General features: G+C 43.4%; 1 protein-coding gene across 1 annotated transcript; it reads left to right on the top strand.

Annotated features, from left to right (window-relative positions):
- The first annotated feature begins 1,420 nt into the window (after window positions 1-1,420).
- Window positions 1,421-14,832, top strand: RAB43 (RAB43, member RAS oncogene family). Its single transcript, XM_053377711.1, has 3 exons — window positions 1,421-1,832; window positions 11,423-11,606; window positions 13,109-14,832. The coding sequence occupies exons 1-3, from the start codon at window positions 1,617-1,619 to the stop codon at window positions 13,354-13,356; spliced, it is 648 nt and encodes a 215-aa protein (XP_053233686.1). The 5' UTR covers window positions 1,421-1,616; the 3' UTR covers window positions 13,357-14,832.

Raw genomic sequence — 14,832 nt, 5'->3', positions numbered from 1 at the left:
TATCAAGTGAAGAAAATGTAGCAGATGTGTTAACTAAACCATTGGCAAAGGTAAAGAACAAGCGAATGTGCAAGGGTTTAGGTTTGCTGGAAAAATAATCTCCTACATAGGTGTATTTGATGTTAATTGTCCAGCAGAATCTGTGAGGGGGTGTTGAGTTTCTGTTAATTGGTTCTCATGGGAAACTTACAGATTCTGGCTTCACACAATTACGGTAACTCAAGGCAGTGTCAATTTACTCTTGGCAGAAAGCCAAGGTCAGCTTGACCTAGAAACTACTTACTCTGATTGGTTAACGACCAGCACTCAACTCTGTTATCTAGGGATTGCTAGGACAGTGTGATGTGGGGTGTGTTAGGAGTAGGAGTGCTGTGTATGGTTAAGAGAGAGAGAAAGAAAGGATTTATTTTGCTTTGTTTTGTATGCAGAAACTCTGCTGGTTTTATTTTTCCTTTTAATAAATCCTGTAAATAGTTATTCTGAGTCTAGCTGACTAGTCATTTCCACCTCAACTAGCTTCTTCGCTGTGCAGGAAAACTCTGCTACGTTTGGGCTAAAGCCATTAGAGCTATGGCTGACACTTCAAAGTTCCATGAGTAGTTGATTCCCTCCTGCCTTTCCTTCTCTGTTTTGACAAGGCCAGCAATGAGGAAGATGGAAATTGGCCTCCTGTTGTTTTCTACAACCAATTATTTCTGAGATCAACAGTGCAAACCTATACCAATGGGACTTAACCTCTAAGCAAATTATTGGATTTCAGCCTAAATCTGCATCCCTATGTAACATAGGCTATGTATACTTGTACCTGGGAATAATCAGTGGGTCTTCAGAGGAAACATCAACAGGACTGCCTTATGAGGGAAAACTTTTTAAAAGAGCTTGTTCACACGTGACTATCGAAAGGACTAATGAGGCTGCCCAGTAAAGGCCAGACCACAAGGAAGGTGGATCTGGGTTTGTTTGTTTTTAATTAAAAAAAAACCTGGTAGAGCCCATTTGTTCCACTGGGATCTCTTCCTCCAGTGTTCTGCTTGCAGGCATTGCAAGACCTTACACAATTTCGGCCAAAATTCACGGGGTACCGCCTAAGGCAGAAGCCTCACCTTGGGCTGGCCGGCTCTGCTAAGCACTTACACGTGTTCTTAAGGTTCCGTACACGTGGTAGGCAAATCCTCCCTCCCGCCCTCAGTATAAGGGAAGCGTCTTTCTTTTCCTAAAATTGAGGCGCGACCCCTCTCAGGCGGCTGCTTCCCCTCGCAGCTTCTCTGCGCCGGCCCTCAGCGCGAAGTGTGAAGGCAGGTCGGAGTTTCCCCGCCCCTCGTCCCGCCTGCCGCCACCTGAGGCGACGCTTCCCTCCTTCTCGCCCGCCCTTCCTGGCAAATGCATGAGGAAGAGCTTGCGGCTCCCACTGCGCATGCCCAGTCACCCGGTCTGGCGGGGCCGGGGACGATGCTGAGGCGGTCGCAGTCGCGGCCCAGACAGGCGCTCAAGGGGCGGCGAGCTCAGCACTAGGCCGGGCCCGGCGCCGCGGAGCTCCCCGCCGCTGTGGAGCTGAGGAGGCCAAAGGAAGCAGCGGCAAGAGGTGCCCCAGCGCCGCCGCCTCCGCCGCTGCCGCCATGCCGGGTCCCCCCGTGGCAGGAGCGCCCCCCGGGCCGGACCCGGAGGAGCGCTACGACTTCCTCTTCAAGCTGGTGCTGATCGGCGACGCCAGCGTAGGCAAGACGTGCCTGGTGCAGCGCTTCAAGACCGGGGCCTTCGCCGAGAGGCAGGGCAGCACCATCGGTGTGGACTTCACCATGAAGAGCCTGGAGATCCAGGGCAAGCGGGTCAAGGTGGGGGTTGGACCGAGTGTGAGAGGAGGGAGGGTGACAAGCAAGAAGGGGGGCTGGCTGGCCTGCCTCTCGGCACGACCCCCCGCCCCGCCCCAGTTTGCAAGGGAAGGGGCTTCTTGCTCCTCCCACCCCCACTAGCTAGGCAGGTAACAGGTGTGGGGGAAGGCGGGCTTAGGTGGCACCAGACCTCTCTGTCCTTCTCCTGACATCCACAGAGGTGCACTGAATTCATTGCCAACAGACTTTGCTGAAGGGTTTGTGCTAGAACTTTACCCTAAACGCACTATACTAATTTCAAACAAACAAACTTTGCCCCCCCCCACCCCAGACCAACAGGTAAGGGCATCAGGTGTGGTAGCTGAGAAAGTTTGGACTGTGTGCACTTCGTGCGATAACACACATACAGTGGTACCTTGGTTCTTGAACTTAATCCGTTCCAAAAGTCCATTTGACTTCCGAAATGTTCAAAAACCAAGGTGCGGCTTCTGATTGGTGCAGGCGCCCTGGAAACAAAAGCTGACAACTGCATCAGACGTTCGGCTTCCGAAAAATGTTTGAAAAGCAGGACACTTCCTGGTTTTCGGTGTTTGGGAACCAAGGCATTTGAGTACCAAAGCGTTTGAGAACTAAGGTACCACTGTACAGAGTTGGATGCACAATGTCTTCCCTGGCCCACACTGCTGGTCGATCTAAAGAGCATACTGCAGGAATGGTTTTAATCCATTTTGTGTCAAGGATGCGCTTCTCAGGTGCTTGCTGCTGTCATGTATATACAGTGCATTTTCTTAGGCCACTTCCTATTATGGCAGAGGGATGTAGAGAACATTGATGCACGCCACTTGGGAAACTGCCTATCTGGATGTGCTGATAGTACAGATAGTAACTCCTGTTTTGTGCAAAGTCTGATTATTTAAAAATATTTATAGATCAGTTGATTGTACTAAAACCTTAGAGCAGTTTACAAAAAACAATAAAATCATCAGTAAAAATCAGTTAAAAACAAGTATTTAACACTTTTTTTAGAAATCAACAATAAGATATTAATACGCATGTCAACCTTCTTAAGTCTGTATTGGCTTGCCTAAATAAAAATGTTTGTAGGAAGCCCCAGAAAGAGTATAGTGAAGGCACCTGCCTCGTGTGAGTAGGCATGGAGCTCCATGTGTGGGTGGCTACCACAATGAAAGATCAACTTCTTACAAGTTTTGAACAAGGATTATGTGGCACTTGTAACAGTGCCAGTTCCTCAGAGTGAAGCAATTCAGTGGGCGTATAATACTGTAAAAAGGGATATACAATTGAAAAGTGCTATGTATAAAGGTGCTCTGCGAAAAAATGTTCCCTGTGCATTTCAAACCTTATGTGTATACATAACCTTGTATGGAAATCCCTTTGGGAATGTTGTATACCTTTCTGCAATTGCTTATGAATTCGAAATACTTCCAAAGTTATTTATGAGGAAGCTCCAGGATAACCTCTGTTGGAGCATACCTAAAGGAAACTTCAAAAGGATGTTACATAAACTGTTCAAAATCACCATCACATCAGTGGCGATAATAAAATGTACAGGATATGGTACACAGTTCTCTAATTATCAGGGTGTGTTCTGTTATCACCTAGTTAACTTGGTTTTAAGCCATAAAGCTCCCAACAGTCCACGTCACACATCTGTTGAGTGCTGCTAACTACAAAGGCTTGTGCTGTAATACTGTAAGCTTTTCTTTTCTTTCTTTCTTTCTGTTGCTACACACAGACTTAGGATCCATAGCCTATGTGTTTGCTGCGTTTACGTACTAATGCTGCACACACAGGGACTGGCAAGTCAGTTTAAACGTGATTTCAGCCTCATGCAACCCTAAGGTTTTGTTTTTGCCTGTCTAATGTCCTTTTAAAATCATGCTAACACAGTACCTTTCTAAAAAATTGACATATCTTTAGGCTATTTGTGCCTCTTACGTTGTTAGACCTCACAGCAAATGCCATTTTCCCCTTTTTGACTGAGAAATGGAAGCTAAGGGATTACACTAAGAACCATTTTTGAATCTCCCTGTCCACAATGTGACATGTACAGTACCTAGAATGCACAGTGCATAAAAGTAATAGGAGAGAGCCTCAAATATGTTTGGTGTTATGACTGTATCCTTTTCTTCAGCATCACACCAGGATTTTCTAAGCTGGTTTGGAAAAGTGCTTCAGACGGTGCTAAACAGGTTTAAGAATAGGCTTGCAACAAATGTCAACAGACTTGTCGCGCAACTGCTTTATCATATGACTCATCTTTCTAAAGTGGCTTAGAAAACTGTCCAAAGTACTAGCAAAGTAAATAGAATGCTTTTCCAGATGCCATCTTGGTTTCGAAACAAATAGCAGAGTGATACTGTTTTCCCAAGGGCAAATGCTCATTACCATAGACATTGCTATGACTGTGCAGTGCAGAGTGCGTCCGTACCAGGATTAAAACTCAAGACACTCTTTGCACTATCAGTACAACTTCATCAGATACAACCTTGGAAAATTAACTAACATTGTCAGGCTGTAGCTCAGGGGTGGGGAAGCTGTGGCCCTTTAGATGTTACTTGACTCCAACTCCTTTCAACCCCAGCCAGCGTGATCAATAGTCAGGGATTATGGGAAGTGGAACCCACCAACATTTCAAGGGCCATAGCTTCCCTTCTGTGCTGTAGTATGTGTGTGAGAGAGAGACCTACATGATTTCCTATGTGGTAGATGTATCTACTTTTAAATATAGGCTATGTAAGCTGCTGGGGTGGATGAAAAACATTAATAAACATGGTAGTTTTACTTTACCTTATGTGTTGGAAGAGGATTCCATTAATTAACGCCCCCAAGGTTTATTTTTATTTTTATCTAAATATACATTTATATTTTTAGTCTCTTTTTTCCTTTTTCCCCAGCAAAAAGGCTGTTGGGACATTTTTCCTCTGAGACTGAAGCTTGGTCAAGTTTATATGCCAAACACACACATGAATTGCAAATATTTTCCTTCCTGGGACTCCACCTAGTACCAGGTGTCTCTCTGAAGGGCTCTTGGAGTAGAGCATGCCAGCTGAAAAGCTAAAGAAGGCTTCTTACATGTGGCATAAAATAAAAATAAATTTCCTATGATTGGCAGTTACACATTACTGTAGAAGAAACTAGATACACATAGTCTGCCTTTAGATCCCACTAGTAGATGGTACACAGGGTTTTTTTGGTATTTTGAACTAATTTTGGATAGTCTTACATTTGAGAAATTCAAATGACATTTCAGACTTCCTTAGCGGTGTTCAGTACTTGGCTTGATTTAAATGAGCTTTCCCATATGTGGAGCTTTGACCCTGTTGCAGGAAGATAAAATGGGACCAATGTCTTATCTGTGTGACTGCTTACTCCTCGCATAAAACCATTGTCAAATGGGCAGTTTTTTACAAGTTTGAAAACCTTCCGTAAGCTTGAATATGTGTTCTGAGAAAAATACTGCAAGCTGCATTTGCATTCTTCTTGATTACAGGGGTACCATAGTTTTATTTTGTTCAGTAAAAACTAAAGGTATTTATTTTAAGAGGTAAATCAGGATAGTGTTTTTAATTGCAGAAGGCTGTGGGGATAGTTGATGTGTTAATTAACCACAATGCATTTCAGTCTCACTGAATACATGACACACATAGCATCCCCCAACCTTCCAGAACAGAATGAGGGTGGGAACTGAATGTGAGAGAGGGAATTGGCAAAATAGTTTGTAGAGCAAAGAAAATAAGAAGGAGCAATCCATCCACATCCGTGTTCTCCCAGGCATCACAGTGATGAGGAGTGCCCCCATTTGCTTTGCAATTACCCCTGAAACCTCCCTGCCTTCCTCCTTCCCATGGCTGTTATCACTAGTATGTTTAAGCATTGGGGTTACTGCATGGGAAGGGCAGGTTAACTCCCCACGCCATATAGTATTAATCAGGATGGGAGTCATTTCTGTTGTCTTCTCCCACCCCATAATTGCTTTGGTGGGCAAGAGCCTGAAGTGCCTCTCTCCTGTGAGTCACTTTGGAATTCTGACTTGCCAACTTCTATTAGCTTTGTTGGACCATCCAGCTAATGTCTCAAGACTGAGTTTGTGTATGAAACAAAAGAACTGACAAGGGATTTATCCACCCTTTGTCTGGAGACTGGTCAGTTTAGGTTCCCATTTTAATAACCTCTTCGGATGTTGAGTGCTAGTGGTTAGATTCAGGGTATGGTTTGGGGATGTGGGAAGAAGGATTTATATTGCTTGCTCAGCAATGTTACAATCATTATCCAGAAGTGTGGCTGGCACTTATATTATCATGTTCTAGGCAGCAAACCAAATTACTGTGGCCTACTAGCTGTGGAAAGAACTGCACCTTTACAGCAGTAACTTTGTGCTTTGAACTGAGAAAGTGCAGTGTCATCATGAGAAGTACTTCCTTGAGGCAAGTTGAGAGAATACTGTACAAGAATTCTCTGCATCCTCTAAGTCTTTGTTTTATCAACAGATAACTGCAAAAAGCTGTTACTGTGGTAGGAAGGTCAAGGAAGAAGGAGATAGCATTTACGGATCATTGCAGCTAGTTATCAGATTGCTCCATGTTGACACTTAACTCTCATTCTATTTCACATGCATCTGGCAGGATTTCCTGATCTTGAATGCTAAAATAGATCTTTTTGTTCTACCCATGCAAATGCCTGAAGCAATACCCTGACAAGGTTGGCTAGTTTGTAGCTTGACACTGGATAGCTGTGTTCTTATGAACAGCAAATCATGCTGTAGTACAGGCATAGGCAAACTCGGCCCTCCAGATGTTTTGAGACTACAATTCCCATCATCCCTGACCACTGGTCCTGTTAGCGAGGGATGGTGGGAGTTGTAGTCCCAAAACAGCTGGAGGGCCAAGTTTGCCTATGCCTGCTGTAGTAGGTCCATGAAAGCAAACTACAGGGGCTGCTAGTACAACCCCAGATGCTACAAGATTTGCCCATCAAAGTCAATCAAGTGTGAGCTTGGGGCATCTCTAGTTTTTGTTACTTGACCCTGAAGAGATGTCTATTCATAAATCTACCACAAATTAGCTATATTAATTGGGCAGAAATTGAATACTTTTCAAATTATTGTGTACTTTAGTAACTTGCTCACCTTTGCTCAGCACTTGATTTTACAACAAGGAATTAAAAAAAAACCCATGTGTTGCTTATGCAGATATTTTGAAAGAACATTGATTTCTTATTAAATGAACCTTCTGTAGGGCTATCTGATAATTTGTTTTGTTAAATATAATCTTTTGTAATGTCCCGAATGCTGTTTAATGTCTAAATGAAGCTGTTGGCATGGTCATTGGGAGATTTGGGGTGCGGTGTCATCAGTTCACTGATGATACCCATCTCTCCTCTGTAACATTTGAATCAGGAGAAACTATGCAAGCCCAGGACCAGTGGCGGGACCAAGTGGTGGGCTGGAGGAGGGCCAATATTGATAGTAATTGATACTATTAATTGACTGTTTGATAGTAAGATGGAGACACTGTGGGTATTGTCTTATTTGGATTGGTTGTAGTCCCCCCCGAAGCAGCAGTTTTGCAGCTGGGGATGCAATCTATCTCTGTCACTAGAGGCCCAGTCCCTCAGTGGCTAGGAGTACCTTTTACCAGCTTCAGTTGGTAAGACAACTACATCCATTTCAGAACCAGGGTACCTTGACCACTGTCATTCATTTGCTGGCAACCTCCAGATTGGATTACTGCAATGTGCTCTATATGGGGCTGCCCTCAAGGCTTGCCAAGAAGCTGCAGTTTGTGCAAAGTGAGACAACTTCACTGCTCACTGGGACAGAATATTCCCATCCTATTGCTCTACTCTTGAACAAATTGCATTAGCTTGCAATTAGCTACCAGCCTAAGTTCAAGGTACAAGTTGTTGTTGTTGTTTAGTCGTTTAGTCGTGTCCAACTCTTCGTGACCCCATGGACCAGAGCACGCCAGGCACCTCTGTCCTACACTACCTCCCGCAGTTTGGTCAAACTCATGCTGGTAACCTCGAAAACACTATCCAACCATCTTGTCCTCTGTCGCCCCCTTCTCCTTGTGCCCTCCATCTTTCCCAGCATCAGTGTCTTCTCCAGGGAGTCTTCTCTTCTCATGAGGTGGCCAAAGTACTGGAGCCTCAGTTTCACGATCTGTCCTTCCAGTGAGCACTCAGGGCTGATTTCCTTAAGAATGGATGTGTTTGATCTTCTTGCAGTCCATGGGACTCTCAAGAGTCTTCTCCAGCACCATAATTCAAAAGCATCAATTCTTCAGCGATCAGCCTTCTTGATGGTCCAGCTCTCACTTCCATACATCACTACTGGGAAAACCATGGCTTTAATTATACGGACCTTTGTTGGCAAGGTGACGTCTCTACTTCTCAAGATGCTGTCTAGGCCTGTCATTGCCCTTCTCCCAAGAAGCAGGCGTCTTTTAATTTCGTGGCTGCTGTCACCATCTGCAGTGATCATGGAGCCCAAGAAAGTAAAATCTCTCACTGCCTCCATTTCTTCCCCTTCTATTTGCCAGGAGGTGATGGGACCAGTGGCCATGATCTTCGTTTTTTTGATGTTGAGCTTCAGACCATATTTTGCGTTCTCCTCTTTCACCCTCATTAAAAGTTTCTTTAATTCCTCCTCACTTTCTGCCATCAAGGTTGTGTCATCTGCATATCTGAGGTTGTTGATATTTCTTCTGGCAATCTTAATTCCAGCTTGGGATTCATCCAGCCCAGCCTTTCGCATGATGTATTCTGCATATAAATTAAATAAGCAGGGAGACAAAATACAGCCTTGTCGTACTCCTTTCCCAATTTTGAACCAATCAGTTGTTATATATCCAGTTCTAACTGTAGCTTCTTGTCCCACATAGAGATTTCTCAGGAGACAGATGAGGTGATCAGGCACTCCCATTTCTTTAAGAACTTGCCATAGTTTGCTGTGGTCGACACAGTCAAAGGCTTTTGCATAGTCAATGAAGCAGAAGTAGATGTCTTTCTGGAACTCTCTAGCTTTCTCCATAATCCAGCGCATGTTTGCAATTTGGTCTCTGGTTCCTCTGCCTCTTCTAAATCCAGCTTGCACTTCTGGGAGTTCTCGATCCACATACTGCTTGAGCCTTCCTTGTAGAACTTTAAGCATAACCTTGCTAGCGTGTGAAATGAGTGCAATTATGCGGTAGTTGGAGCATTCTTTGGCACTGCCCTTCTTTGGGATTGGGATGTAGACTGATCTTCTCCAATCTTCTGGCCACTGCTGAGTTTTCCAAATTTGCTGGCATATTGAGTGTAGCACCTTAACAGCATCATCTTTTAAAATTTTAAATAGTTCAGCTGGAATACCATCACTTCCACTGGCCTTGTTATTTGCAGTGCTTACTACAAGTACTGGTGTACAAAAACCCGTATAGCTTGTAAGCAGGTTATTTAAAATATTGTTACAAGAAAGGAGATTCCAACTAGATTTCAGGAATAAGATTTTGACAGTAAGAGCTGTTTGACAGTGCAATGGATTTGCTCAGGAGGTGGCGGACTCTCCTTTATTGGACGTTTTTAAACAGATGTTGGATGGGCATCTGTCATGGATGTTAGTTCTTGGTATGAGCTTTCGTGTGCATGCACACTTCTTCAGATGCATGCACACGAAAGCTCATACCAAGAACTAACTTAGTTGGTGTTTAAGGTGCTACTGGAAGGGGAAAAAATTTTTGTTTTGACTATGGCAGACCAACACGGCTACCTATCTGTAACTGTCATGGATGTGTTAGTTAAGATTCCTGTATTGCAGGGGGGGTTGGACCAGATGACCCTGAGGATCCCTTCCAACTCTACAACTCTAATCTGCAGCTGTTTGAATAGAATGACAGCCCATATGTGTGCAGAGTTTGAAAACACAGTGGCAGATTGAAATGAGATTTCTGATCTGTAGACATGGTCCACATATACCCATTTCTCATCTCATGTTTAAAAATATTATTAAAACAAATTCTCTGCAGGGACATTTCATATGAAATACTTGAAAGTTTCCTATATAGGACATGGTCCACTAATAATAATAATAATAATAATAATAATAATAATAATAATAATTTAATAATTATACCCCGCCCATCTGGCTGGGTTTCCCCAGCAACTCTGGGCGGCTTCCAACAACATATTAAAATACAATAGTCTATTAAACATTAAAAGATTCCCTAAACAGGACTGTCTTTAGGTGTCTTCTAAAAGTCTGGTAGTTATTTTTCTCTTTGATATCTGGTGGGAGGGCGTTACACAGGGCGGGTGCCACTACCGAGAAAACCCTCTGCCTGGTTCCCTGTAACTTGGCTTCTCGCAGCGAGGGAACTGCCAGAAGGCCCTCGGCACTGGACCTCAGTGTCCGGGCAGAACAATGGGGGTGGAGACGCTCCTTCAGGTATACTGGACCGAGGCCATTTAGGGCTTTAAAGGTCAGCACCAACACTTTGAATTGTGCTTGGAAACGTACTGGGAGCCAATGTAGGTCTTTCAAGACTTGTGTTATATTGTCTCGGTGGCCGCTCCCAATCACCAGTCTATCTGCCGCATTCTGGATTAGTTGTAGTTTCCAGGTCACCTTCAAAGGTAGCCCCAAGTAGAACGCATTGCAGTACTCCAAGCAGGAGATAACTAGAGCATGCACCACTGTGGCAGGACAGTCTGCGGGCAGGTAGGGTCTCAGCCTGCGTACCAGATGGAGCTGGTAGACAGCTGCCCTGGACACAGAATTGACCTGGGCCTCCTTGGACAGCTGTAAGTCCAAAATGACTCTCAGGCTACACACCTGGTCCTTCAGGGGCACAGTTACCCCATTCAGGACCAGGGAGTCCTCCACACCTGCCCACCTCCTGTCCCCCCAAAACAGTAATTCTGTCTTGTCAGGATTCAACCTCAATCTGTTAGCTGCCATCCATCCTCCAACCGCCTCCAGACACTCACACAGGGCCTTCACTGATTCTGATTTGAAAGAGAGGTAGAGCTGGGTATCATCCGCATACTGATGAACACCCAGTCCAAACCCCCTGATGATCTCTCCCAGCGGCTGCATGTAGATGTTGAAAAGCATGTGGGAGAGGACAGAACCCTGAGACACCCCACAAGTGAGAGCCCAGGGGTCTAAACACTCATCCCCCACCACCACTTTCTGAACACTGTCCAGGAGGAAGGAGCAGAACTACTGCATAACAGTTCACCCAGCTCCCAACCCCTCTAGACGGTCCAGAAGGATGTTATGGTCAATGGTGTCAAAAGCCACTGAGATATCCAGCGGAACTAGGAAACAGCTCTCACCATTGTCCCTAGCCCGCCAGAGATCATCAACCAGTGCGACCAAGGCAGTTTCAGTCCCTTGATGAGGCCTGAATCCCGACTGGAAGGGATCCAAACCCATTTCTCTCTCTATTTAATTTTTTTATTAAAACAAAAAAAAAACCTGTACACTTCTGTAGTAAATATTTCCCCCCCCCCCATGTTGAGATAAGGCATATCGCCTGAGAAATACAACCAATATCTTCTAAGACCTAACAACTTCTTTATTTTTTTAGTTGCAGATCTGGGACACAGCTGGTCAAGAACGGTTTCGGACCATCACCCAGAGTTACTATCGAAGTGCCAATGGAGCTATTCTAGCCTATGACATCAGCAAGAGAGGCTCTTTCCAGTCTATTCCTCGCTGGATCGAGGATGTGAGGAAATATGCAGGTTCCAACATAGTACAATTGCTGATTGGTGAGTGTGGGGTATATTTTGGAATGAGCTAGAAATACAAATTGCTATTCCTCTACTTAATAGGACAATAGCAGCCAGTGCAGAGACATTTTCTTTATTTCCTGGATATCTTGGAGATGAAGAGACATATATTCTCAGAGTTTGGAAAGCTTTGGCTTTTGGCTCCTACTGCAGTTCACATTTCCACATCATGCATTTTTGTTTGCTCTTGGGAAAAACTGGTTTAGGATTCTATAGCCTTTATTCTTTTTCAAATTCAAAAATACATTTTAAAATACTAAGAATTATTTGAGCAAAGCACTCTTGAGCCTTCAAGTCCTTTAGGATTTGACTCTTATAGTTTATAATATATGGTAAAGCTCCAACATACTTTAAGCCAGTTCTGTTTTTCTAGAAAAAGAGGAACTCACCATGAATGCCTCCTTTGTTCTCTTATAATGGCAATGGCGTCCACCTGAGAGGTGCTGGAACTGAGTTCCGCTTTAAACTGAATAGCACAAACAACTATAGCTTATGTCCAATATGCCAAATGTACTTTGTTACGGATATATTTTACTCTTCATTGCAGTTTATATATACAATGTTTGTCTAGAACTGGCACTGTAGGTAGACATTCAGAATCATATTACTTCCAGAGGTAAAAGTTGTATTTAAACCACAGTTTAATGTTACATCCTTGGTAGTGAATCTCATCTACAGATTGTTTGAAACAAGCCAGTTTCATGGTTTGAAGCTGGCTTGTTTCCACCTTCTCCAGTTAAGGTTCACCACCGTTAGCTGGCTTTGGATGACATGATAAGCTGCAGTTAATAAAAAGTGGAAGCGAAAGCTTTCAGTCTTATCCTTGTGGCTGTGCCAGAGGAGGGGATGTTGGGAATGCCATTCCACCCTTGCTGCAAACATGTGACATGTAACAATCCCACATATCTGCAGCAAGGGTGGAATGGAATTCCCAACATGGAGCAGGAATCCTAACAGGGGATTGGGGAATGCGTGAGCCTGGGTGGAGGTTAGACTCATTCCAATCAAGACAAACCATGGTTTACTGTGATGTCCAAACACCGCCAATGAAATACAGAATAAGGAAAATGAACATTAGTGTAGGAATTTATAGCGTGTGGGCTGCACAGAACCTTTAATTAGACAAAGTAACCATGTTGAAGGTGAATGCTTTCTAAGCATCAAAACAGGATGAAATTTTAAATCCACAATCCAGAGTGCAAAATGTTATAAACCTATAGTGGCTTGGATTTCTTCGTCCTTCCTCCACAGACTTTCTATCAGCTTCTACTTTCACCTGCTCTTTCTCATCTCCAAGATAAGTGGCATCTCATCTCCAGCCTACTTCCTTCACCTGTGCGATCCTGCTCCTTTCCAAGCACCCTTCCACGAGTCACTGCTATTGTGTCTCTCCCCTCCCTCCCATGGCTGAACACTTTCCCTGACCGTAGGAGATGCATTTACAAAATTAATCTGTAAACAATTCCACTTTCTCCTGCCAGGAAACAAGTCTGACCTAAGTGACCGTCGGGAGGTTCAGCTAGAGGAAGCTCAGAGTCTGGCTGAGCACTATGACATCACCTGTGCCATAGAGACTTCTGCAAAGGACTCCAGCAACGTGGAGGAGGCTTTTGTAAAGATGGCAACAGAGTTAATGATGAGGCACGGAGGCCCCATGTTCAGTGAGCAAAACACAGACAGCATCAAACTTGACAGCAAGGATGTGGAAGGATGGGGGTGTGGTTGCTGATGCAGGTTATGTTATCTCTAACTCTTACTGGAATTACGAGGGTACCTGTCCTTCCCTTATAATTACACACACACCGTGCTGCATAACAAAGCAGCAGTATCCTTTTCCTGCAAGCCCAATATTTTTGTAGGTTAGACATTAACATTTGCAGGATACTTTTAAATATGAAGGGGCTTTCTTTTGTAGATCTAAAAGTTAGCCTTCCACAGCCGTTACTCTGTAGCAGTTTCTACCACATTCCTTTCAGAGGAACTTGTGCAATTTGAAAGTTAAGTTGCACAGAAGGAAGCCACTGGGATCTCTTTGTATGAAATTGTCTGAACAAGAAATTACTGTGTTACCTGTTGTAAATCCCTGTACATGGAAGCTTGTACAGAAGAAGACACTTCTGCTTTTATGTCAGTGAGTCTTAACACTGCCTCTGTTTTTAAACTCTCAGCATTCCAAGAATCAAAGAATCAGAAACCACACAGTGTCATTCAATTTCTCTGCAGGGACGTTTCAAGTATGAAATACTTGAAAGTTTCCTATATAGGACAAATCAGCTAACATTTGTTCAATATGAGGAACCTCCATAGAAGATAGGTTTTTCTAGACATTAAATGTAGCATCTGGTGAGGGTTGATTAATGCTGCGGGTGCAAAGCTAGCTGGACAGTTTTTTTGTCTCACATTTTTCAGACAAATAGAGAAACCAGTATGAGCAGAACTGAACTGAACACATGGGTCACTAATTTATTTTCTTTATTTCCATCTTGGAAGACTTGATCCTAAAAACATTTCATTGAATGGAAGTCCTACTGATTTCAACAGAACCTTCTTGGAACGTAAATGCCTTTGAAAATTCATCAGGCTCACTTCCAAGTAAATAGGCTTAGGATTGTAATGTCAATATTAAGGTTTGTTCATCATTTATTTTGCACATTTTTATAGCCCCCTTCTTGGAGATTACATTGTGTACCTCTAATATTCAGTGTTATTAATTTCATTCAAAATTCATATTCAGTACCTATGAAAATATGATGTTTTTGTTTTTTTACCATTTGCTTCTTTAATTGCTGCAGTGCATCAAATCATTTTTATTGAAGCTTAGTTTCAGTTACATATGCTGATCATTAATGTTGTTGCTGGAGTATTTTTTCCATAGGATGTCATCCAGCTAGGGCTTCTTCTTATTTAACTTTAGATATTAAATTTGTGGAGGAAATTGCAAATCATAAATTATTTAAGGTTGTTTTATTTTTGTGTGCCATGAAATCAACTCCTCATGAAGTTTGTCTGGGCCAGTTTTGTTAAGAAATTGATAAGTGTCTGTAAACTGCACAGTCAGGTATAGGTGATCCCTGTTAATTTTCCTTAAATGTCCACCCATGTTATGGAGCCCCTATAAATCATGAAGCAATTGCTCTCATGTCAGAATTTGGCTCAGGAGCTCCCAATGTGGGACACATTTTGTGAGTTGTAGGATAACCCTTTT

The sequence above is a fragment of the Podarcis raffonei genome, chromosome 2 (assembly GCF_027172205.1).
Source record: "Podarcis raffonei isolate rPodRaf1 chromosome 2, rPodRaf1.pri, whole genome shotgun sequence".
Taxonomy (NCBI): Eukaryota; Metazoa; Chordata; class Lepidosauria; order Squamata; family Lacertidae; genus Podarcis; species Podarcis raffonei.
The sequence above is the reverse complement of the archived record's forward strand: the minus strand, read 5'-3'. Positions and strand labels throughout refer to the sequence as shown.

Excerpts from the sequence above, each read along its gene's own strand:
- RAB43 (XM_053377711.1), top strand. The coding sequence starts at position 1,617 with ATGCCGGGTCCCCCCGTGGCAGGAGCGCCCCCCGGGCCGGACCCGGAG. Across the intron at positions 1,833-11,422 it reads TCCAGGGCAAGCGGGTCAAG|TTGCAGATCTGGGACACAGC; the intron begins GTGGGGGTTGGA and ends TTATTTTTTTAG. Across the intron at positions 11,607-13,108 it reads CATAGTACAATTGCTGATTG|GAAACAAGTCTGACCTAAGT; the intron begins GTGAGTGTGGGG and ends TTCTCCTGCCAG.